At 43.5% G+C, this 26,066-nt stretch overlaps 1 protein-coding gene across 1 annotated transcript in view; it reads right to left on the bottom strand.

The window, feature by feature from the left end:
* Positions 1-26,066, bottom strand: part of LOC135085027 (cullin-1) — a 45,413-nt gene that overhangs the window by 6,120 nt on the left and 13,227 nt on the right. The window contains exons 8-17 of the mRNA XM_063979808.1: positions 23,635-23,814; positions 22,172-22,306; positions 20,596-20,754; positions 12,943-13,072; positions 10,323-10,456; positions 8,475-8,582; positions 7,695-7,766; positions 6,430-6,582; positions 5,078-5,196; positions 2,713-2,833 (exon numbers count right to left, since the gene is read on the bottom strand). Coding sequence (XP_063835878.1) covers positions 2,713-2,833; positions 5,078-5,196; positions 6,430-6,582; positions 7,695-7,766; positions 8,475-8,582; positions 10,323-10,456; positions 12,943-13,072; positions 20,596-20,754; positions 22,172-22,306; positions 23,635-23,814 — 1,311 coding nt within the window. The remainder of the gene's footprint in view (positions 1-2,712; positions 2,834-5,077; positions 5,197-6,429; positions 6,583-7,694; positions 7,767-8,474; positions 8,583-10,322; positions 10,457-12,942; positions 13,073-20,595; positions 20,755-22,171; positions 22,307-23,634; positions 23,815-26,066) is intronic.

Genomic DNA, 26,066 nt, shown 5'->3' with positions numbered 1-26,066 from the left:
CATAAGGCTCACTGTACCTGCAGAAGGAAGTCTCCCTTCATGGTGTGGTGCTAGCTATAGTCTGGTCTGCGAGCACGTAGAATTTTGTCCAATGACCTTAAGCTACCCATCCTTATCGCTCGCGCGTCATTATATTGCTGTCGCGACTGTGCGACGGGCGCCCGCAGTGAGTGTGCGAACGCAACAGGAACATAGTTAAGCGCGAGCGATAAGGATGGGTAGCTTGGGGTCATTGGACAAAATTCTACGTGCTCACAGATCAGGCTTTAGCGCACATTCATAACGACGCTCCTCTTGTCAGTATGACGCGCCTGTCATAGGATTATGCACCTTATAACTTTCCTCAAGCCACAGCAATATACACTCTATCCCAATGACATAAGGCTCACTGTACCTGCAGAAGGAAGTCTCCCTTGATGCCGGTGTGGTGCTCCAGCTGCCGCACGGTCCAGCCGTGTTCTCGTTGTACTGAAGCACTGGAATATACACTCTATCCCAATGACATAAGGCTCACTGTACCTGCAGAAGGAAGTCTCCCTTGATGCCGGTGTGGTGCTCCAGCTGCCGCACGGTCCAGGCCGTGTTCTCGTTGTACTGCAGCACTGGAGTATACACTCTATCCCAATGACATACGGCTCACTGTACCTGCAGAAGGAAGTCTCCCTTGATGCCGGTGTGGTGCTCCAGCTGCCGCACGGTCCAGCCGTGTTCTCGTTGTACTGCAGCACTGGAATATACACTCTATCCCAATGACATAAGGCTCACTGTACCTGCAGAAGGAAGTCTCCCTTGATGCCGGTGTGGTGCTCCAGCTGCCGCACGGTCCAGCCGTGTTCTCGTTGTACTGAAGCACTGGAATATACACTCTATCCCAATGACATAAGGCTCACTGTACCTGCAGAAGGAAGTCTCCCTTGATGCCGGTGTGGTGCTCCAGCTGCCGCACGGTCCAGCCGTGTTCTCGTTGTACTGAAGCACTGGTATATACACTCTATCCCAATGACATAAGGCTCACTGTACCTGCAGAAGGAAGTCTCCCTTCATGGTGTGGTGCTAGCTATAGTCTGGTCTGCGAGCACGTAGAATTTTGTCCAATGACCTCAAGCTACCCATCCTTATCGCTCGCGCGTAATTATGTTGCTGTCGCGCTCGCACACTCACTGCGGGCGCCCGTCGCACAGTCGCGAGTCATAATGACGGCCCTCTTGTCACTATGACGCGCATTGGATTATGCACCTTATAACTTTCCTCAAGCCACAGCAATATACACTCTATCCCAATGACATAAGGCTCACTGTACCTGCAGAAGGAAGTCTCCCTTGATGCCGGTGTGGTGCTCCAGCTGCCGCACGGTCCAGGCCGTGTTCTCGTTGTACTGAAGCACTGGAATATACACTCTATCCCAATGACATAAGGCTCACTGTACCTGCAGAAGGAAGTCTCCCTTGATGCCGGTGTGGTGCTCCAGCTGCCGCACGGTCCAGGCCGTGTTCTCGTTGTACTGAAGCACTGGAATATACACTCTATCCCAATGACATAAGGCTCACTGTACCTGCAGAAGGAAGTCTCCCTTGATGCCGGTGTGGTGCTCCAGCTGCCGCACGGTCCAGGCCGTGTTCTCGTTGTACTGAAGCACTGGAATATACACTCTATCCCAATGACATAAGGCTCACTGCACCTGCAGAAGGAAGTCTCCCTTCATGGTGTGGTGCTAGCTATAGTCTGGTCTGCGAGCACGTAGAATCTTGTCCAATGACCTCAAGCTACCCATCCTTATCGCTCGCGCGTAATTATGTTGCTGTCGCGCTCGCACACTCACTGCGGGCGCCCGTCGCACAGTCGCGAGTCATAATGACGGCCCTCTTGTCACTATGACGCGCATTGGATTATGCACCTTACAACTTTCCTCAAGCCACAGCAATATGCACTCTATCCCAATGACATAAGGCTCACTGTACCTGCAGAAGGAAGTCTCCCTTCATGGTGTGGTGCTAGCTATAGTCTGGTCTGCGAGCACGTAGAATTTTGTCCAATGACCTCAAGCTACCCATCCTTATCGCTCGCGCGTAATTATGTTGCTGTCGCGCTCGCACACTCACTGCGGGCGCCCGTCGCACAGTCGCGAGTCATAATGACGGCCCACAACTTACAACTTTCCTCAAGCCACAGCAATATGCACTCTATCCCAATGACATAAGGCTCACTGTACCTGCAGAAGGAAGTCTCCCTTCATGGTGTGGTGCTAGCTATAGTCTGGTCTGCGAGCACGTAGAATTTTGTCCAATGACCTCAAGCTACCCATCCTTATCGCTCGCGCGTAATTATGTTGCTGTCGCGCTCGCACACTCACTGCGGGCGCCCGTCGCACAGTCGCGAGTCATAATGACGGCCCACAACTTACAACTTTCCTCAAGCCACAGCAATATACACTCTATCCCAATGACATAAGGCTCACTGTACCTGCAGAAGGAAGTCTCCCTTGATGCCGGTGTGGTGCTCCAGCTGCCGCACGGTCCAGGCCGTGTTCTCGTTGTACTGAAGCACTGGAATATACACTCTATCCCAATGACATAAGGCTCACTGTACCTGCAGAAGGAAGTCTCCCTTGATGCCGGTGTGGTGCTCCAGCTGCCGCACGGTCCAGGCCGTGTTCTCGTTGTACTGAAGCACTGGAATATACACTCTATCCCAATGACATAAGGCTCACTGTACCTGCAGAAGGAAGTCTCCCTTGATGCCGGTGTGGTGCTCCAGCTGCCGCACGGTCCAGGCCGTGTTCTCGTTGTACTGAAGCAGCACCGCCATTTGGAAGGTGCTCGCTTGCAGCGTGTATCTGGAACAGACATTTGACATATTATTTGAGATGTGAAAAACGCAGCTTATACAGTGTGAGTCACGTTAAAGTGTACATATGAAAATAGATGAAACTAGACCTATTTTTATCGACAAAAAAGAGGTCAAAATTTTTTTGAGATTTTTTTTAAATTTTTTATAGAATTTTTTTTCTTCCAATTACTTATTGTAAAGAAAACGTAATAACTTTTAAACTAAGCGGTATATCCTGATAAAATAAAAACAGTAATAATGCTAAATAACAGGCGATACTAAAAAAATACATAAAATACACAAAAAATGCCAACAAATAATAAAAAATGATACTTTTTGAAAAAAATCTGCTTAAAAATTCGTGTTTTTTTGGTTATTTGATAAATTTCTCCAAAAAATGCCCCTATAACAGGTGGTTTTTATTGCTTTGTATTATTCTCTATCGTATTATCTTTGTAAAACCAAAAATCGCATGTCTCTATCCCTATCACAACATTTGCTGTGATCGTTTGAACAAAGGCCTGCCACAACATTATTCTCCGCTACAGGTAGAGACAATTTTAATTTTAACTAAAATGCTTATTTTACTTTGAAATCTTTTGTTTTTATTTGAAATCTAACTTGTCTTTATCAAAATTACAAATCTAGAGCCTTTTTCAGTTTCGTAGTTAACGAAGCGTTGAATGGCGCGCCCGGAGAGGCTTAGTTCAAACGATCATTGCAAACGTTGTGATAGGGATATAGACATGCGATTTTTGGTTTTACAAAGGTAATACGATAGAAAATAATACAAAGTAATAAAAACCACCGGTTATAGGGGCATTTTTTGTAGAAAAATATCAAATAACCAAAAAAACACGAATTTAAAAGCAGATTTTTTTCAAAAAGTATCATTTTTTATTATTTGTTGGCCTTTTTTGTGTTTTTTATGTATTTTTTTAGTATCGCCTGTTATTTAGCATTATTACTGTTTTTATTTCATCAGGATATACCGCTTAGTTTAAAAGTTATTACGTTTTCTTTACAATAAGTAATTGGAAGAAAAAAAATTCTATAAAAAATTAAAAAAAAATCTCAAAAATTTTTAGACCTCTTTTTTGTCGATAAAAATAGGTCTAGTTTCATCTATTTTCATATGTACACTTTAACGTGACTCACACTGTATTGTGCTATTGATTAAAATTAATACGAATGTGTGGAGTATAAAGTAATAGACACCATTGCTCAACTACAACTAATCAATAGTCAAGTGTTTTGATTGAATAACTTTTTAAAAAAATAAAACCGACTTCAAATGCGTGAACACAAAAAAAAACTAAAAATTAAAAATATTGCGTATAAAAAAGTTCATCCCCAATTTTCCACCCTTGGAGGTGAAATATTTTCTTCAAATTCGCATGAAACCACCCTTTTGATAATACCTATTCAACAAAAAAATAATCGTTCAAATTGATTTATAATCGGCGGAGATATTGCGTATAAAAAAGTTCATCCCCAATTTTCCAACCTTGGGGGTTGTTTTTTCTATTATTAAATTTAAATGGGACCACCCTTGAGGTATTACCTATACGCCGAAAAAAGATTTGTTCAAATCGGTTCATAATTGGCGGAGTTATTGCGTAACAAACATAGAAAAAAAAATCATACGGGTCGAATTGAGAACCTCCTCCTTTTTTGAAGTCGGTTGAAAAGAATTAAGTTTTAGACAGACAAATACACAACTAACTGGAGATTGTTATTTAGCTCATCATTGCAGGAGCATGATCCTCTCTAATTTACCTGAGGCAAATGGAGGATTTGGCCCACACTCTCTGATGGCCAGACGGGGAAAGTGGAGGTGGTCTTATTACGGCCTACCTACTGCAGACTCCGACATGTTGGAAACCAAAAATGTCAAATAAGTCTTTTTGTAACTTTGACATTTATCTTGTGACTGACGAAATTTAGTGAGATGACGATTAGTGAGCATGATAAAAGTTTTTTTAGCGTCTTGACCTCGTTTCATTCAATAAATAGGCAACATTGTCGACCGTTATCCTAAACCTTTATCCTTATTCACGTAACAAAACTTCAACGACAACAAATCGCTGAGTTGTGATCCTATCGAGTAATCGTTCCATCGAAATGACCCTTGTGAATACGGATTTAGAACTATTTTTCAATGGGACGACTTCTGAACGTCAGGGAGATCTTGACTGTCAAAATACGTGAATTACAAAAGTAGAAAGAAAGACAGCAGAAGTAGTAGTACCTGTTCTTGAAGCAGTTGGTGACGAGCTCGCCTTTGCTCATGTTGTAGAGCCAGTTGAGCTTGCGACCGGAGTGCTGAGCCGAGTAGAACGCTGTGAAGCGGTGCACGGAGCGCTCTAACTGTGGACGAGACAATTTCTTGAAAAATCGCTCTTGTTGCAAGGATATAAGATGCCACAGAATTTCAGTTGCTATGCCGGAAAAAGAGGGGAATTTGTACCCAATGTAGTGTGTTGAGACGTTTGTTAGTCGTATACCTCGAAATCAAAAAATCCTTGTAGCTTTTCACCTATTCGCATTTCACCGTGATAGTGTTTTTTGTTGTAGCGTGTTATATCGGTAGTGTATTTTGTTACTAGCATATTTTATATTTTAACAGATTTTTACAACAGTAGCAAATTTCGATGTAGCATGAATTGTCAATAGCCTATTTAGTTATCGCGTTATGTAATAACGCATTACAAACAAACATCTATCAAGGTGAAAAGCGACTACAGTGAAGACAGGCAGGAAAGTAAATCTACTGTGAATTTTTTAGACAATTGTAATTAGCGATCAAAAATTATACTACAAAAATAAAAATCTATTCATAAATTTTGATATCGCGGCGAAATGCGAATAGGTGAAAAGCTACAAGGATTTTTTGATTTCGAGGTATACGACTAACAAACGTGTTGAGATCTTAGGCGTGGGGCTATTTATTAGACATTACTAATTAAATTAATAAGGCTAAGTCATTGAACCTTGCTCGGCGCTGTCCGCCATGTGGCTGCGGAAGTTATGGACCCCGTTGAGGGACAATGTGGTACTACAGTCCCTAATGAGGGACGATGGGGTACAACAGATCCCAGTGGAGTACCATAGACCCCTTGTGGAGTACTAAAGACCCCAATGGGGTAATCTCAACTTCAGTGGGTTAATCCAACCTTTCTGGAGTGTCATCAGTCCCTAGAGGGGGCACTCAACCTCCCTCCAACAACCTCAAATGGGGTGCAATCAGGCCCCTGGGGTCCCACAGATCCCAGCACTCACCAGAACGACTGCTGGAAGGGCCACGAACCAGACGACAGCACCTGGATGCTGAAGTCTATATGCAGCGGCTGCTCGGAGCTGTCCGCCATGTGCTTGCGGAAGTGATAGGGGTACAACAGGCCCCAGCGGGGGTACAACAGACCCCAGCGGGGGTACAACAGACCCCAGTGGGGGTACAACAGACCCAGCGGGGGTACAACAGACCCCAGCGGGGGTACAACAGACCCCAGTTGGTGTACAACAGACCCCAGCGGGGGGTACAACAGACCCCAGCGGGGGTACAACAGACCCCGGTGGGACACCACAGACCCCAGCACTCACCTCGGTGGGCAGCTGGAAGGATGAAGACTGCTGGAAGGGCCAGGATCCAGACGACAGCACTTGGATGCTGAAGTCTATATGCAGCGGCTGCTCGGAGCTATCCGCCATGTGCTTGCGGAAGTTTTCGTTCAGGTCTTTGGATACTCCGATGTCCTGCGAACGACTTAACTGCTTAAAATGACGTTGTGTTAATTTTATTTACGCATGCTTTACTCTAGTGAAATGAGTGATCCTACTCTAAAGTACGGCCAACGAGAAGCGATACCAAATGTAAACAAACCCAATGTCATGGGTGAACCTGTCTGACTCTGACATATTTTGGCGGGAGAACGAGACATTACGACAAATACACAATCGATGGGAAGAGACAGAATATATTGTCAACTCGACAGACGTATCGACCTTTTGTATCGCTACTAGTTGGCCGTACTTTAATCTACTTTACTTGATTAAGGGTGGATTCGACCAAACAAGAGTAAATATTAATCTCAGAATAAATCGTCACTTATTTGACATATTTCCCATACTGAAACTAAATGTGCCAGTTATACCAAGAGCTTACTAAATCCCTCAACACCAGGTGCGATTGTAGTCAAATACCTGCCTTGTTATGCATAAAAAATGAGTACTAACTACTGACATGGATTTGGTCAAATGTGTTTGATCGAATAAGTACATCTAAATATATAAAAGGAGAAACTGACTGACTTAGTGACATATCAACGCACAGCCTAAACGGCTAAACGTAGGCACTTGAAATTTGGAAGGGACGTAGCTTAGGTACCGTAGAGGTCCACTAAGAAAGGAATTCCCGAAATTCCCACGGGAAACGGGAATAAGCGGGAAAATCCTTTTGTATGAAATATCTAAACCGCTTAAGTTAGACGCTTGAAATTTGGCATGCAGGTACCTTAGTAAACTTAAGCTTAGTTACAACAGGATATTGCAAAATTCCCACGGGAACGGGAGTTAGCGGGAAAAAAAAATCTAAACGGCGTAAGATAGATGAAGGGGGTAAAACGGGATCCACGCGTACGAAGTCGCGGGCGGCCGCTAGTAATATTATGTATGTAATTGGCATCTAAACAAATTAATAACTACAGACGACAGCATCAGAATAACTTTTGAGAACCGCATCAGTTTTACACCGGTTAAAATTAGCACGAGTGTTAAACCATTTTATCTCTCTATGGTGTTATTGTCAGTTTTAAGATGGATGAATTTTCTTTAATAAATGAGTATGTAGCAAAAATACAAGTACTTACCTGGAACATTCTCTGCAGCTTGCTGGTGTATTCGAAGCCGCACGCTTGTTTTAACTTTGAGATCATTGAAGCCTGTAACAAAAAATACTTATTGTAGTGTCGAGTTTTATTGGTTTTCGGCCTTATGATAACTAAATAGCACCCGTATTCACATACAATGCTTGCTTAAGTGAAGTAGCAAATCGAACGCACAGCGTTGAATAGAGCTCTGTGATTGGTTCTTACGCGTCCACGCGCACTGTGAGACCTCATAGTAATGTTTGTGAATACGGGCGTAAGGTTCCAATTGTGATGGCTATATGACAGAGCCATCTCAAGAGCAGTTTCACTATTGAAACATATTTATTCGTTAGGATAGTTAGAAAATTGCCAAATGCAGTAACTAACCCAATATAAAGGTTACCACAACCCCAGTTGAGGTAACAGATACTCCATTTGGGGCGATTGGGTACCAAGTTGGGGTAACTACTAGTTGACTGACTACATGTAATTAATTGGCCCTATTTGTGTTTTCGATCTTTTCATGGCCTTGAGTTTTGCTTGATGTGGAAGTTTAAGTTAATAGAGCCGTTTAGAAACGTTGGGGTGACTACACACCCCAATAGGGTAACAAAAGTGAATTACCTCTGCATCGTCACTGGCCGACATGTGCTGTACGAGTCGCTTGGCAAACAATTTACTGCAGAACTTCTGGAATACAGCGCTTAGAAACACTGGGGTGACTAGATACCCCACTTGGGGTGATTACACACCCCAGACAGGGTAACAAAAGTGTATTACCTCTGCATCGTCACTGGCCGACATATGCTGTACGAGTCGCTTGGCAAGCATCTTGCTGTAGAACTTCTGGAATACATCTTTGTCCTCGATGTACTTGAACACCACCATCTGAAATGAGTTTACTGTTGTAACATGGGCTATGTCGATTTGTTTTATTTTCAGGACCGATATTTTAATGTGACGACGTATGTAAAGACGACTGCAGGAAAGTAACTATTCGCGCTCTCATAACAATGAAGTGCAAGCGAACAAACTTTAAAGAATGCGTGAAAAAAATCATTGACGATTTAAAGGCTTCCACAGACCAAACGCGGGTCAGAAGCAGTGCGGGTCAGTTGCAGTGCGGCTGAGGCACACTGAAGGCAGCGGCAGTTTCAAAGCAGTTGCAACGCGGGCGGTTGTAAAAAATACAATATTCGTAAACCGCTTTCAACGCGTTGCGCTGCACTGCTACCGCCTTGCCTCCGGTGAGTCATGCTAATATGGCCGCCATAGTAATACCACAGCGCGGGCCTGCGTTCGCGCCGCTTCTGACCCGCTCCCGCGCCGCCTCGTTTGTCGTTCGGCAGTTGCAGTGCGGCGCGGTTGGAGCGCGGGTTCGCGTTCAAATTTGGTGTGACACACTTCAAAGAGTGTCTTGTATTACAACTTGCGCGAGCCCGCATTAAAATTGCCGCGTGTTTGGTCTGCCGAAGCCTTTAGTTCTTGGAAGTAACTCAACGCTAGTCGCTACGTCTTCCAGCCCGTGGTCGCCACTCGATAACTTTTCTGTCCCAACGGCCGTCGTCTCTGCGAGCTATGTGCCCCGCCCACTGCCTACGATGATGTAGGGTGGGCAGGCCTCCTACTAGGTGGACCGACGATCTGGTGAAGGTCGCCGGAAGAGCCTGGATGCGGGCAGCGCAGGACCGTTCATTATGGAAAACCTTGGGGGAGGCCTTTGTCCAGCAGTGGACGTCATTTGGCTGAAACCACGACGACGAAGTAACTCCTAGGGGCGCTGTGTAATTTGTCATTTCATGCAATGTATGAAATGACAGATTTATACAGTGTGTCCGGGCATGTAGTGATCAAACTTTAAGGGCGTAATCTATGGACAATTTTATCGATGAAAATTCAAGCCCCAAATTTGAAGTATTGTCCATAGATTACGCCCTTAAAGTTCGATCACTACATGCCCGGACACACTGTATACGATTCCCACCTTAGGAAACTCGATTTTATCAACTTATACAGGTTGTTACGTAAATGGGGTTATAAGCCGACGCTAGCCCATGTTAACATGTATTAAAATTATTAAAATGTTGATATCAATATTTTGATTTCAATATACCATTTATATGCACATGTTAACATGGGCTATAGTCCATTCAGGATATGATGGTGATTTAGACAGATTAAACGTTTCGTTGATGCACCCAACTTTCTACAAATAAAAATATTAAGTTGTAAAAATCAAACTTTTTTGTGTTTTCATCTTTCCAAAATAACAATTAATAATAATCTTTCTCAATTATCTTAAACACGAATTTCAAATTAAATTACTAAGAGTAGTAAGAGTTAAAGTAATAAGAGTTTTTTGTTAATGTTATTTGTAGTTTTTATAGAATAAAATGCATAATATTTAATTCTTTGTGATTTATTGTGTACCAACGTTTATTCCATATCCAGATAGTGAAAATTCGTAGATATAATTTTGATCAAAATAAATCGATTCTAAAAAATATCGATTAGGTTTAAAGGAGCGCCTCTCTAAATAAAACTGTCATAATCACTTTCTTACGCTGAATGAATATAGTGTCAGCTTATAGCCCCATTTACCTGTATAAGTTGATAACGATGACTTACAACTTGGTTGAGCGTGTCTTCCAGTTCGGCTTCCTCCGGATTCTTGCTGGACTTCTTGAGAAGCAGGTCGCAGTACTTGGCTAGCAGCTCAGGACTCTTGGATGACGAGTTGGCGGCCTTTGTCACGGCGTTGCCTGAGGGATTGTTGTGAGTTTTAATAAGTAGTTCATAGAACGTTTATGTGATGTGTGGTTCCAGAAAAGTAGAAGAAAAGAACCACCTCCATCCATCTCGTGGAAATCGTAAGTGTATATAGATGACCCACGCTGAACTGTCCCACCAAACTCAATGACAGGGGGGCGCTACCATCGTTCAACTATATGGTTTCCAACATGGCAAAAATCGGAACCAGCGTTCCGGTATTGACGGTGGCGCCCCGCTGTCAATGTCATGGATAGGACAGTTCAGTATTTTGGAACTATAGTAGTAGTATAGTCAAATTTGACAGATGTCAAATGACAAGTGGTTAAATAACAGAAAAAATGTTTTTCGAACAGACTATGGTTAGCTTGACTTTTAGTACATTTTTTAACTATTAGTTTACATTTTGTTAACATTTAACCATTAGTAGCAAAATTTAACAATTAGTTATTTTAACTATGAATAAAAAAACTGGGCCTAAGGGACAAATATGCGAACATCAGGCTTCCCTAAAATGTCCGAGTGTAGGCCAAATCAGAAGTGATTCATGATTTTTTCATACAAACTTTATCAGTCTACCCCATTGATTTCGACATTAAACTTTCAGTGGGGTCCATATTGGCTCACCTAAAGTTATTTACCCGAAATTGTTCTTCCTAACGATTTTAAATCCGAATGATCACTCTTCCTAAAATTTTTCATCCTAAAGTTTTCATTCATACTATTTGTAGTGCTACCGGCGATGTTCATAACACTCATGTTTCCGAAAATTTTAATTAATAATATCATTTATGTAAATATATTTAAACTCCTACTGTTTTTTATCATAACACTTTTATCCCTAAACATTACCATAATATTTTCACTCATACCATGGAATAATAATAAATACTACGTACAGAAGTACGTTCTTCGCGAATAAAACGTAAGGCCACAGTTCTAACCTAACCTAAACCAATAATAATGAATAGACCGATTCGTTTCTGGAACTTGACTGAATGACTGGAGCGGGACTCTGGCTTCGCTCGCTCGGCTGGTGCGTTGTGGTCACAGTTCTAACCTAACCTAAACCAATAATTATGAATAGGACCGATTCGTTTCTGGAACTTGACTTAATGACTGGAGCGGGACTCTGGCTTCGCTCGCTCGGCTGGTGCGTTGTGGTCACAGTTCTAACCTAACCTAAACCAATAATTATAAATAGGACCGATTCGTTTCTGGAACTTGACTGAATAACTGGATCGGGACTCTGGCTTCGCTCGCTCGGCTCGTGCGTTGTGGTCACAGTTCTAACCTAACCTAAACCAATAATTAAGAATAGGACCGATTCGTTTCTGGAACTTGACTGAATGACTGGAGCGGGACTCTGGCTTCGCTCGCTCGGCTGGTGCGTTGTGGTCACAGTTCTAACCTAACCTAAACCAATAATTATGAATAGGACCGATTCGTTTCTGGAACTTGACTGAATGACTGGAGCGGGACTCTGGCTTCGCTCGCTCGGCTCGTGCGTTGTGGTCACAGTTCTAACCTAACCTAAACCAATAATTATGAATAGGACCGATTCGTTTCTGGAACTTGACTGAATGACTGGATCGGGACTCTGGCTTCGCTCGCTCGGCTCGTGCGTTGTGGTCACAGTTCTAACCTAACCTAAACCAATAATTATGAATAGGACCGATTCGTTTCTGGAGCTTGATTTAATGACTGGAGCGGGACTCTGGCTTCGCTCGCTCGGCTGGTGCGTTGTGGTCACAGTTCTAACCTAACCTAAACCAATAATTATGAATAGGACCGATTCGTTTCTGGAACTTGACTGAATGAATGGAGCGGGACTCAAGTATACGTGCTAATGCCAACAAACTTGAACGTTAATATATTGTTAAAGAAAGAAATCTAAACAAAAAAGATATGACTTTGAATAATAGTGTAAAATATGGTTATGTTTAGAAAATCTAGGAGAACAAATAAAAGTGTAATAGATGTTTATTGCTAATGACATTATGAAGTTGAATGATTCGGAATTATGAACATTAGAGACAGAGTAGTTAGGAATTGTGATTGTTAGGATGAAAAATTTTAGGAAGAACATTTTCGGACTTCCAATTTTCGGAGTTGAAAATTTAGGTGAACTTTGGCGCACCCTTTTCAGTGGGGTAAAATGTGTAATAATGAAACTAGTGATACCAATTTAGTTCCAATCGATTCTTGTTTTTTTTTTTTCATACATTGTGGACCTTCTGTATCAAACGCAAGTGAAAGTGGGTATTTTTATCGGAGAACCGACGATCACGTCTCAGCAAATGAAGCACAGGATGCCTGTTTATGGACCGACGATTGTGTGACGTTTATTGGGAAGGATTAAGTCTACAACAGACTGCCAGTAGCTGAAATAATGAAAATTTACCTTCAAGCAGTCAAGCATAGTAACCGCAGTATTTTGGACTCTATTGCCTTTTGTTATTGTTTAAAAAAAACTCACTGTTAATGAACCTTCCACAAGCCTTGTCCAGGGCGGCGACGAAACCGGAATCGTTGTTGAACGCCACCAGTACGAGCGCGTTGTATTTCTTGTGCACCTCCAGGATGGTCGAGACGTACACTTTGGGATCCTGTGGACATAAACAGATCGTAAGTATACAAAACACTAACATAGTTAATTTAGTTTTTGTAATTTTACACGTCTAACTTAAGCCCTACTACTGCTTCGGGACAATAACCAGCGCAAAAATCTGTTTCATAAAATTAGTAACCGAGAGAGAACAAAACCAGTGTTCCGTTTTTGGGCATAATGCTGCAACACTGGCCCCGCCCCTTTTCACATCTCCTTTAAGTTTCTGTGATCTGTGTTCTGTAACGTGCGAGCTCTCGACGGCTGCATGCGGTCACCAGCTGTGCTAGTCGCGACCTTATGCTCTAGCCTCTTAAGATCCCGCGTACAATATTTTGCACAAAATAAAATACCTCTGTCAGTCACAGCTTTGTAATAATGTTTTAGTCGTAACGGCTCACTGTGTATTTTTTTTTACATTCTTTATCTTGTATTGTTTTTACGAATCTTCCCGCGACCAGTTTTACTCTAAATGACTTGATTAGTCTATATTGCCTATGGCATCAATGCTGCCAACCAAAAAAAGGTAAAAATAGTCAAAACCAGCTGTGACAAACGAAGAAACATGCCGTTTTGCATGCCGCGGCCTCGTGCTGGAAGAAATTCTCTGGGTCTGACATCAATAAATTAATTTGTGCATAATTTTGTACAGTGGATTTTAACGACTACCATGTTATTTCAAGTCTGGGTCTTAGGAGGCTAGACATAAGGCTCAGTACCGTGTGCGCGCTCTCGCCGCACTTGTCGACGGCCTGGAGCCCCTGCGCGTGGATGTGCTGCTCCAGTAGACGCCTCAGCTCGCACAGCCTCGGTATGCGAGCCACCAGCTGTGTTAGTCGCGACCTTACCGCTCTAGACATAAGGCTCAGTACCGTAATGATATAGAGAGATGCGAACTAATGCGCCGAATTCGAAACCCAGTGTCTATAGGTCGCGAAGAGTGTGTCACGCTGTCGCGAGCAATGTTCCGTTTTTGGGCATAACGCTGCGACACTGGCCCCGCCCCCATTTCACATCTCCCTTAAATTTCTGTGATCTGTGCTCTCGACGGCTGCATGCGGCCACCAGCTGTGCTAGTCGCGATCTTACCGCGCTAGACATAAGGCTCAGTACCGTAAAGATATAGAGAGATGCGAACTAATGCGCCGAGTTCGAAACCCAGTGTCTATAGGTCGCGAAGAGTGTGTCACGCTGTCGCGAGCAATGTTCCGTTTTTGGGCATAATGCTGCGACACTGGCCCCGCCCCCTTTTCACATCTCCCTTAAGTTTGTGTGATCTTTGGTCTGTAAAGCCTGGTTCGTGAGCACGTAGAATTTTGACGGCTGCATGCGGCCACCAGCTTTACTAATCGCGACCTTATGCTCTAGACGTAAGGCTCAGTACCGTGTGCGCGCTCTCGCCGCACTTGTCGACGGCCTGCAGCCCCTGCGCGTGGATGTGCTGCTCCAGTAGACGCCTCAGCTCGCACAGCCTCGGTATGCGAGCCACCAGCTGCTAGTCGCGACCTTACCACTCTAGACATAAAGGCTTCCACACACCAAACGCGGGGCAGTAGCGGCGCAGTTTGAATGCGGGCCCGCGCGAGTTGTAATACAAGAAACTCTTTGAAGTATGTCACACCAAATTTGAACGCGGGCCCGCGCTCCAACCGCGCCGCACTGCAACTGCCGAAATACAAACGAGGCGGCGCGGGTGCGGGACAGAAGCGGCGCGAACGCGGGCCCGCGCTGTTGTATTACTATGGCGGCCATATTAGCATGACACACCGGACGCAGGGCGGTAGCAGCGCGTTGAAAGCGGTTTTCGAATATTTAAATTTTTGACAACCGCCCGCGTTGCAACTGCTTTGAAACTGCGCTGCTTTCAGTGTGCCTCAGCCGCGCTGCAACTGACCCGCACTGCTTCTGACCCGCGTTTGGTCTGTGGAAGCCTTAAGGCTTTCACAAAATGAAAAACCATAGGTCGCGAAGAGTGTCATGCTGTCGCGAGCAATGTGTTCCGTATTTGGGCATAATCCTGCGACACTGGCCCCGCCCCCTTTTCACATCTCAGCTCTCGACGGCTTCAAGCGGCCACCAGCTGTGCTAATCGCGACCTTATGCTCTAGATATAGGGCTCAGTACCGTGTGCGCGCTCTCGCCGCACTTGTCGACGGCCTGGAGCCCCTGCGCGTGGATGTGCTGCTCCAGGAGACGCCTCAGCTCGCACAGCCCGTCGGGGATGAGCCACCAGCTGTGCTAGTCGCGACCTTACCGCGCTAGACATAAGGCTCAGTACCGTGTGCGCGCTCTCGCCGCACTTGTCGACGGCCTGCAGCCCCTGCGCGTGGATGTGCTGCTCCAGTAGACGCCTCAGCTCGCACAGCCTCGGTATGCGAGCCACCAGCTGCTAGTCGCGACCTTACCACTCTAGACATAAAGGCTTCCACACACCAAACGCGGGGCAGTAGCGGCGCAGTTTGAATGCGGGCCCGCGCGAGTTGTAATACAAGAAACTCTTTGAAGTATGTCACACCAAATTTGAACGCGGGCCCGCGCTCCAACCGCGCCGCACTGCAACTGCCGAAATACAAACGAGGCGGCGCGGGTGCGGGACAGAAGCGGCGCGAACGCGGGCCCGCGCTGTTGTATTACTATGGCGGCCATATTAGCATGACACACCGGACGCAGGGCGGTAGCAGCGCGTTGAAAGCGGTTTTCGAATATTTAAATTTTTGACAACCGCCCGCGTTGCAACTGCTTTGAAACTGCGCTGCTTTCAGTGTGCCTCAGCCGCGCTGCAACTGACCCGCACTGCTTCTGACCCGCGTTTGGTCTGTGGAAGCCTTAAGGCTTTCACAAAATGAAAAACCATAGGTCGCGAAGAGTGTCATGCTGTCGCGAGCAATGTGTTCCGTATTTGGGCATAATCCTGCGACACTGGCCCCGCCCCCTTTTCACATCTCAGCTCTCGACGGCTTCAAGCGGCCACCAGCTGTGCTAATCGCGACCTTATGCTCTAGATATAGGGCTCAGTACCGTGTGCGCGCTCTCGCCGCACTTGTCGACGGCCTGGAGCCCCTGCGCGTGGATGTGCTGCTCCAGGAGACGCCTCAGCTCGCACAGCCCGTCGGGGATGAGCCACCAGCTGTGCTAGTCGCGACCTTACCGCGCTAGACATAAGGCTCAGTACCGTAAAGATATAGAGAGATGCGAACTAATGCGCCGAGTTCGAAACCCTCATTAGAAATTCACACACACAAAGTAATAAAAATAAAAAACGATAGTGTGTCATGCTGTCGCGAGAAATGTTCCGTATTTGGGCATAATGCTGCAACACTGGCCCCGCCCCCTTTTCACAAAATGAAAAACAATAGGTCGCGAAGAGTGTCATGCTGTCGCGAGCGATGTGTTCCGTATTTGGGCATAATGCTGCGACACTGGCCCCGCCCCCTTTTCACATCTCAGCTCTCGACGGCTGCATGCGGCCACCAGCTGTGCTAGTCGCGACCTTATGCTCTAGACATAAGGCTCAGTACCGTGGAGATAGATATAGAGAGATGCGAACTAATGCGCCGAGTTCGAAACCCAGTGTCTCATTAGAAATTCACACACACTAAGTAATAAAAATAAAAACGATAGTGTGTCATGCTGTCGCGAGCGATGTTCCGTATTTGGGCATAATGCTGCGACACTGGCCCCGCCCCTTTTCACATCTCCTTAAAGTGCGAGCTCTCGACGGCTGCATGCGGCCGCCAGCTGTGCTAGTCGCGACCTTACCGCGCTAGACATAAGCTCTCGACGGTTTCATGTGGCCACCAGCTGTACCAATCGCGACCTTATGCTCTAGACATAAGGCTCATTACCGTGTGCGCGCTCTCGCCGCACTTGTCGACGGCCTGGAGCCCCTGCGCGTGGATGTGCTGCTCCAGTAGACGCCTCAGCTCGCACAGCCTCGGTATGCGAGCCACCAGCTGTGCTAGTCGCGACCTTATCGCTCTAGACATAAAGGCTTCCACAGATCAAACGCGGGGCAGTAGCGGCGCAGTTTGAATGCGGGCCCGCGCGAGTTGTAATACAAGAAACTCTTTGAAGTATGTCACACCAAATGGCAATGCCAGATTTTGTATGGAAAGTGGCGTCTTTTTTTTTTCGCGCGGCCATCGACCAAACTTTGTTTTTTGATTACAAAATAGTGAATTAAACCAAACTTACTATGGCATGTATACTAGGGTGTCCCGTCGTTGTATGGGAAAAAATTTTTTTTGAGCTACGGTTACGCAAGAGGTATCAAAAGTTGCGTTTTGACATATAGATTACGATTAACATTAAATTTTATTAGATATATGTCATCTTGTGGCCTCTACCTGTCCTTGAACAATTTTAAAATTGCTATTTTAGTAGTTCCTAACATAAACTATAAATAATACAAAAATAGCATTTTTATGAAATTTGAGGGTACACAATGAGTCACAGCAAGGTTTAAAATAGTTGAAAAACCAATAAATCCATAAATGCTTTAAAAACAGAATTGGCTTTTGGACCAGAATTAGGCATTTACGCGCAAGATTTTAATGTGTTCCTTATTAATCCATGGGTCCACCAAGATATCGATTTAATTTGGGGGTACTCAATTCCTTTCTCACAGCAGGTTAATAATTTTATCACGCTATTATAAAACAATGATTGGCATCTCTGAGTGGAAGCTAACAAAAATTGCAGTATATTTTAGAAAATCAACCATAACTTGAAAACCATTTGTCCGATTTGATTACTTTTTTATTTAAATCAAAGCTCTACGTGTGCGCTTGATATTTTGTGGTATGAATTGTATCGATAAATTCAACCTTTAGTTAGTAATTAAAGGAAAATTGTTTTTTTTTACATTTTTGTGATACTACTTTTTAAATCATTTTTTTACAAAATGTCTTATATTCTACTAAAAGTTTTACACGAACCAAAGAAGTGTATTAAATTGCCTTTAATTTGGTATTTAACATGTATGCGTTTCATAACTAAAAATATATGTTTACTTCCGTTGAAGTTCACCATTGATAAAAAACTGCGTACAGAACAAAAACTTCAGCTAGAAAGTGTATGTAACGTTCTAAAATGTTATTTATATTTAATAGTATGCTAAAACTATTAAACATGTTAATTAGTATTCTGTTTAAATATAATATTTTAAAGATTTTTGGCTAGGTAGTTTTTACCTGAAAAAAATCAAAAAGTATATTACTACCATATATTTGGTAAATGTTTGTTAAATTTATGCTAAAAGTATGTAATATTATAACAAAAAAGTGCGGTGCAATACCTTACAGCAATAAAACCTCAACAGAAATAATACCAACAGCCTCGCTGAAGAAGTAGAAAATTTGAGAAAAACAAGTCAAAATATGAATTCTGCGAGTTCGAACCAAAGCTATTCCTCACTGGAAACAGTCTGTTATTGCCTGCAAATCATATCTTAGGGTTCCACTACCACTGTAATTACAAAATAAAATGAAATAATTGTGAAAAAAATATAATAGATGACAAACAGTGAAGGGCTGATTAAGTGATTTTTTCAGACATAAAAATGCCGGTGGAGCCCTTGAGACATTATTTTATATTTTTTTAATTATTTTTACGCTAATTTACATCTTATTACGCAACTTTTGAGGGGTCTTGTGTAGCGAAAATATAAAAAAAGATATTTCGGGACACCCTAATGTATACCTCTAAACTCAGTCTGAACTGAGTTACGAGCATTAGAAGTTTGATGTTTTTCATACTAGATTTGCTTTTTTTGCGCAAGTTTTGTAAGAAATTGCAACAAAATATTGCGCTATTTTTTATTGCGCTGATTCTGCTCCATACTGATGTCTGGAGCCTTTAATGGATGATATTGTTTGTTTACACATACAATCTCACTATTTTGTTGCAATTTCTTACAAAACTTTGCGCGCAAAAAGCAAATCTAGTATGAAAATCATCAAACTTCTAATGCTCGTAACTCAGTTCAGACTGAGTTTAGAGGTATACATGTCATAGTAAGTTTGGTTTACTACACTATTTTGTAATCAAAAAACAAAGTTTGGTCGATGGCCGCGCGAAAAAAAAAAGACGCCACTTTCCATACAAAATCTGGCATTGCCATTTGAACGCGGGCCCGCGCTCCAACCGCGCCGCACTGCAACTGCCGAAATACAAACAAGGCGGCGCGGGTGCGGGACAGAAGCGGCGCGAACGCGGGCCCGCGCTATTGTATTACTATGGCGGCCATATTAGCATGACACACCGGACGCAGGGCGGTAGCAGCGCGTTGAAAGCGGTTTCCGAATATTTAAATTTATGACAACCGCCCGCGTTGCAACTGCTTTGAAACTACGCTGCTTTCAGTGTGCCTCAGCCGCGCTGCAACTTAACCGCACTGCTTCTGGTCCGTGGAAGCCTTAAGGCTTTCACAAAATGAAAAACAATAGGTCGCGAAGAGTGTCATGTTGCACACAGGTGAAATTTGCTCAAAAGTTGGCCAAAATTCCGTTAAGTGTGTTTATGCCTATATATTGCTGTAGTCTGTCTAAAATAATAGTTTAAAGGTGATTTAAAAAGAAAAACTAACAAATGTTTTCATTGATGTATTTAGTCTTACTAATAATTTGTTAAAAATTTGATAAATTAAAAAAAATACAATTCCGATGCAGAAGTTATTTTTGGTTCTTTTAAAAGTTTTATTACATCTTAAGGATAGGGAATACTAATGGAATGCTATTCTGGGAAGTGCCTGAAAACATATTATGAGTATTTTTAAAATTCATAAAAATTGACAGTTTTGCAATATTTTGTTTAGGTGACGCAGTTTGACGCAGCTAATTTTGGTGTCATATGAAAGCCATAGATATGTTCTTTCGAAATATGTAAAAGAAACGGGTTGATCGCGCTTGATCATGAACTTTTTCACTGTTTAAAAAAAATAAACTGTTAAAATATAGACTTCTATTCAAACCTATATATCTATAACATAGTAAGTAATGTAGACTGTTTAGTAATACAGAAATAATAAACTAACCTGGAAGTATAGAATCCATATGTTTTATACCAAATATCAACTAAATAAAAGTTAAACGTTGTTGTTAAACAAGAGCTAAAATTATAATAAATTACTCAACAAGAAAAACTGTTTAAATCAAATGTTGTGGGTATCTGGATAAAAAGTGTTAAACTTTTTAAATATCATTTATAGATGGCGCCATATGTCTTGTTCCTATATTAGGTTACTAATTTAGAATCGGAGTAACTTTGCTTTTTTTAATTTTGGCCACAAATTACGTAAATTTCACCTGTGTGTGTTGTCGCGAGCGATGTTCCGTTTTTGGGCATAATGCTGCGACACTGGCCACGCCCCCTTTTCACATCTTCCTTAAGTTTCTCTGCGGCTGCATACGGCCACCAGCTGTGCTAGTCGCGACCTTACCGCTCTAGATATAAGCTCTCGACGGCTTCATGCGGCCACCAGCTGTACAAATCGCGACCTTATGCTCTAGACATAGGGCTCATTACCGTGTGCGCGCTCTCGCCGCACTTGTCGACGGCCTGTAGCCCCTGCGCGTGGATGTGCTGCTCCAGTAGACGTCGCAACTCGCACAGCCCGTCGGGGATGCGAGCTACCAGGCTGTACATGCGGCCTAGGTCGTCGTTCTTGTCGCCGTCTAGGAGTTTCTGAAAAAAAAGAAAAGAGAACGTAAATAACTTAGCGGACTTCTATGAATGGGCAAACGACAGCACATCAGACCTTTGTTGCAAATTCGCTCCTATTACAACGACATAAAACCCCACAATGTTAAAGCTTGACGTGCCATCGTTGTACTAACAGGGTGTTAGGTAAATGGGTATATGAGCCGACACTAACCCATGTTAACATAGTCATATAAATGGTATGGTGAAGTCAGAAAATTGATATCTTCATTTTAATTATTTTAATTTTCATACAAATCGGATTTTATAATTTTTTTTTGTATGTAAATTAAAAAAATTAAAATGATGAAATCAAATTTCTGACTTCACCATACCATTTATATGACCATGTTAACATGGGCTAGTGTCGGCTCATATACCCATTTACCTAACACCCTGTATAAGAGCGCTTTCACATTAGGGCGTTACTGTAGCGAGGCAGCGGCGTTTTTATAATGTGAAGGCAGGCATCCGTTGTCACATACTATGAAATTTTCAGCAGCGCGTCGGTCGCGCGTTTTTCGCGCTGCTAAATCGTCTAAATGTGAAAGCCCTCTAAAACGACGAAGTTAACACTCGTATTTTCATAGTAACATATGAAAAATATATTTTGGCGTCCAAAAGACGTCTGCCTAGATTTATTCTTTTTAGTGGACTATTTTTGAGGGCGGATTTTTTAAGACAATCTATTTCAACATGGTCCTTCGAGCATCGGTAATGTATACAACGAGACCTTGATCGAAAGTAGAATAGGTAACGGACCTAGAACTCGGCGTGGAAGATCTCCAGGTGCTTCTCGATGAGCACCCGGTCGCAGGTCTTGGCCAGCCGCTCCATCGTCGTCTCGTATAGCTGCTCTTCTTGCAGACGCTAATGGAACTCCTAAGGAACCCTTAAACCTACAGAGCCACTCCCCACTGACCTGGAACTCGGCGTGGAAGATCTCCAGGTGCTTCTCGATGAGCACCCGGTCGCAGGTCTTGGCCAGCCGCTCCATCGTCGTCTCATGTAGCTGCTCTTCTTGCAGACGCTAATGGAACTCCTAAGGAACCCCTAAACCTACGGAACCACTCCCCACTGACCTGGAACTCGGCGTGGAAGATCTCCAGGTGCTTCTCGATGAGCACCCGGTCGCAGGTCTTGGCCAGCCGCTCCATCGTCGTCTCATGTAGCTGCTCTTCTTGCAGACGCTAATGGAACTCCTAAGGAACCCCTAAACCTACAGAGCCACTCCCCACTGACCTGGAACTCGGCGTGGAAGATCTCCAGGTGCTTCTCGATGAGCACCCGGTCGCAGGTCTTGGCCAGTCGCTCCATCGTCGTCTCGTATAGCTGCTCTTCTTGCAGACGCTAATGGAACTCCTAAGGAACCCCTAAACCTACGGAGCCACTCCCCACTGACCTGGAACTCGGCGTGGAAGATCTCCAGGTGCTTCTCGATGAGCACCCGGTCGCAGGTCTTGGCCAGCCGCTCCATCGTCGTCTCGTGAAGGTACACCTGCACGCGCCTCTGTTCTTCTTGCAGGCGTTGCTCGGCCTGAAGCAAAGTGGATATTATACAGGGTGTTACGAAATAGAAGACAAAGACACTAAAAAAAAATAGTATAATAAAGTAGCTTTTACACGTGTGAATTTCCGTATCTTCGAGGAATATAATCTGAAGTTTCTCCTTTCACATATGATCTATGCACCATAGACTAGAGAAGATCATTGGTTAGTTAAAGTAGACCAAACATGTACAATGTCTTAAGCAGAGGTGATTTTGTCTGTTTTTTAAATAAAAATATATTCAAGAAAGACAGCTTCGAAGGTCTCCTTGTAACGGCGAGGTTTTATGACCAGACACTACCTAGAGTTGACCATAGGCGAGTTAGAGGAGACCATAGAGTAACTAGAGGAGACCATAAACTAGCTAGAGCGGAACTTAGGTTAGCTGGATCAGACCATAGTGAAATAGAGCAGACCATAGTGAAAAAGAGCAGACCATAGTCTTACTAGAGACAATAGGCTATCTAGAGCAGACCATAGACTACCTAGATGCGACAATCGTCTTACTAAAGACCATAGGCTAGCTAGAGTAGACCATAGACTAGTTGGAGGAGATTACAGGCTAGATATATGACACCATAGACTAACTAGAGCAGGCCATAGATACGTACCTTGATCATGTACTCAGTCACGGGGTTGTTCCGCAGGAAGTCGGTGCTCTCCCTCGTGTAGAACCGCTCCGTGTCCTCGAGGAAGACGGCTTCGAATGTCTCCTTGTACACCGCGAGGTTTTGGGACCAGAGACTATCTAGAGTGGACCATAGGCTAGCTAGAGGACACCATAAAGTAACTAGAGGAGACCATAGACTGGCTACTGGCTAGAGCGGAACATAGGCTGGCTGGAGCAGACCATAGGGCTAGCTAGAGGACACCATAGGCTTACTAACTAGAGACCATAGGTTAGCTAGTGGAGACCATAGGGCTAACTAGAGAAGATCATAGGCTAAATAGAATGGGCTGGAGCAGACTATAGTAAAACAGAGCAGACCATAGTCTAACTAGAAACCATAGGCTAACTAGAGGAGACCATAGGCTAGCTAGAGGAAATCATAGGGTAACTAGAACAGACTATAGACTACCTAGATGACACACTAGGCTTACTAGACTATAAGTTAGCTAGAAGAGACCATAGGCTAGCTAGAGAAGACCATAGACACATATCGATTAGGTTTAAAAGGAGCGCCTGACTAAATAGAACTGTCATAATCACTTTCTTACGCTGAATGAACTATAGAGCAGACCGTAGGCCAGCTAGGGCAGATCATAGGCTAGCTAGAGCAGACCATAGACTAGACAAAGTGCACCATAGGCACGTACCTTGATCATGTACTCAGTCACGGGGTTGTTCCGCAGGAAGTCGGTGCTCTCTCTCGTGTAGAACCGCTCCGTGTCCTCGAGGAAAACGGCTTCGAATGTCTCCTTGTACACCGCGAGGTTTTGGCCGCGGGCGCTCGGGTCTTCTTCGTTCAAACCGAGAGCTACGTAGCAGTCGATTACCTGGAGAGAAATAAGGCTTATTAAACTACGGCCAACGAGAAGCGATACCAAATGTAATCAAACCCAATGTCATGGGTGAACCCGTCTGACTTTGACATATTTTGGCGGGAGAGCGAGACATTACGACAAATACACAAGATGGGAAGAGACAGAATATATTGTCAACTCGACAGTCGTATCGACCTTTTGTATAGCTGCTAGTTGGCCGTACTTTAGGTACTATTTTATTTTCTATTAGATTTGGCTAGTTTCTCCCCTTAGGGAGTGATAACATCCTTTCTTAGCTGATTAATAATTTTATTTGCATCAATATGCCAGCGCAGTCCGTTAACGTGTTTTTTTTTATCTGTATTTCATAGTATAGTACAGTCATTAATAGTGAATTTTTGCGCTCCTTCTAAATATTATGCTTCCTGGCGTTCCTTAGGGAATGTTTCCCATCAGTTGAGTATCTTGGGGAAGGTTTCCCATCAGTTGACTATTTTAGGGAAAGTTTCTCCCATCAGTTGACTATCTTAGGGAAAGTTATTCCCATCCGTTGACTATCTTAGGGAAAGTTATTCTCATCAGTTGACTATCTTAGGGAAAGTTATTCCCATGAGTTGACTATTTTAGGGAAAGTTATTCCTATCAGTTGACTATTTTAGGCAAAGTTATTCCTATCAGTTCAAATCAGTTGACTATCTTAGGGAAAGTTATTCCCATCAGTTGACTATCTTAGGGAAAGTTATTCCCATCCGTTGACTATCTTAGGGGAAGTTATTCCCATCAGTTGACTATCTTAGGGAAAGTTATTCCCATCCGTTGACTATCTTAGGGAAAGTTATTCCCATCAGTTGACTATCTTAGGGAAAGTTATTCCTATCCGTTGACTATTTCAGGGAAAGTTATTCCTATCAGTTGACTATTTTAGGCAAAGTTATTCCTATCAGTTGACTATCTTAGGGAAAGTTATTCCCATCAGTTGACTATCTTAGGGAAAGTTATTCCCATCCGTTGACTATCTTAGGGGAAGTTATTCCCATCAGTTGACTATCTGAGGGAAAGTTATTCCCATCCGTTAACTATCTTAGGGAAAGTTATTCCCATCCGTTGACTATCTTAGGGAAAGTTATTCCCATCAGTTGACTATCTTAGGGAAAGTTATTCCTATCCGTTGACTATTTTAGGGAAAGTTATACCTATCAGTTGACTATTTTAGGCAAAGTTATTCCTATCAGTTTACTATCTTAGGGAAAGTTATTCCCATCAGTTGACTATCTTAGGGAAAGTAATTCCCATCCGTTGACTATCTTAGGGGAAGTTATTCCCATCAGTTGACTATCTTAGGGAAAGTTATTCCCATCAGTTGACTATCTTAGGGAAAGTTATTCGCATCGGTTGACTATCTTAGGGAAAGTTATTACCATCCATTGACTATCTTAGGGAAAGTTATTCTCATCCGTTGACTATCATAGGGAAAGTTATTCCCATCAGTTGACTATCTTAGGGAAAGTTATTCCCATCAATTGACTATCTTGGGGAAAGTTATTCCCATCAGTTGACTATCTTAGGGAAAGTTATTCCCATCAGTTGACTATCTTAGGGAAAGTTATTCCCATCAATTGACTATCTTGGGGAAAGTTATTCGCATCGGTTGACTATCTTAGGGAAAGTTATCCCCATCAGTTGACTATCTTAGGGAAAGTTATTCCCATCAGTTGACTAACTTGGGGAAAGTTTTCCATCAGTTGACTATTTTAGCGAAAGTTATTCCCATCAGTTGACTAACTTGGGGAAAGTTTTCCATCAGTTGACTATTTTAGCGAAAGTTATTCCCATCAGTTGACTATCTTAGGGAAAGTTTCCTACCAGTTGGCTGCAATAAACCAAGTCATAGTCCTCCCGTAGCGTTCCTGTGGCTTTTTTACCAGCAGTAGACTATCTTTGACTGCAATGATGAGGAACTTACTTCGGAGATCCAGTCTCGACGAGTTCCAAGAAAGTTGAGAAAAGTTCACTAGCAAATAGACTTCATCATCATCATTCCAGCCACAGGACGTCCACTGCTGAACATAGGCCTCCCCCAATGACGGATTAGCAAGCTGAAGTGGCAGTGGGCAGGGCACATAGTACGCAGAACTGACGGCCGATGGGGCAGCAAGGTTCTGGAATGGAGGCCGCGTACCGGAAAACGCAGCGTGGGACGTCCACCCACAAGGTGGACCGACGACCTGATAAAGGTAGCAGGAAGGCGCTGGAAGCAGGCCGCT

The sequence above is a fragment of the Ostrinia nubilalis genome, chromosome 27 (genome assembly GCF_963855985.1).
Source record: "Ostrinia nubilalis chromosome 27, ilOstNubi1.1, whole genome shotgun sequence".
Lineage (NCBI taxonomy): Eukaryota > Metazoa > Arthropoda > Insecta > Lepidoptera > Crambidae > Ostrinia > Ostrinia nubilalis.
Note: the sequence above shows the minus strand (reverse complement) of the source record. Positions and strands in the feature narration are given on the sequence as shown.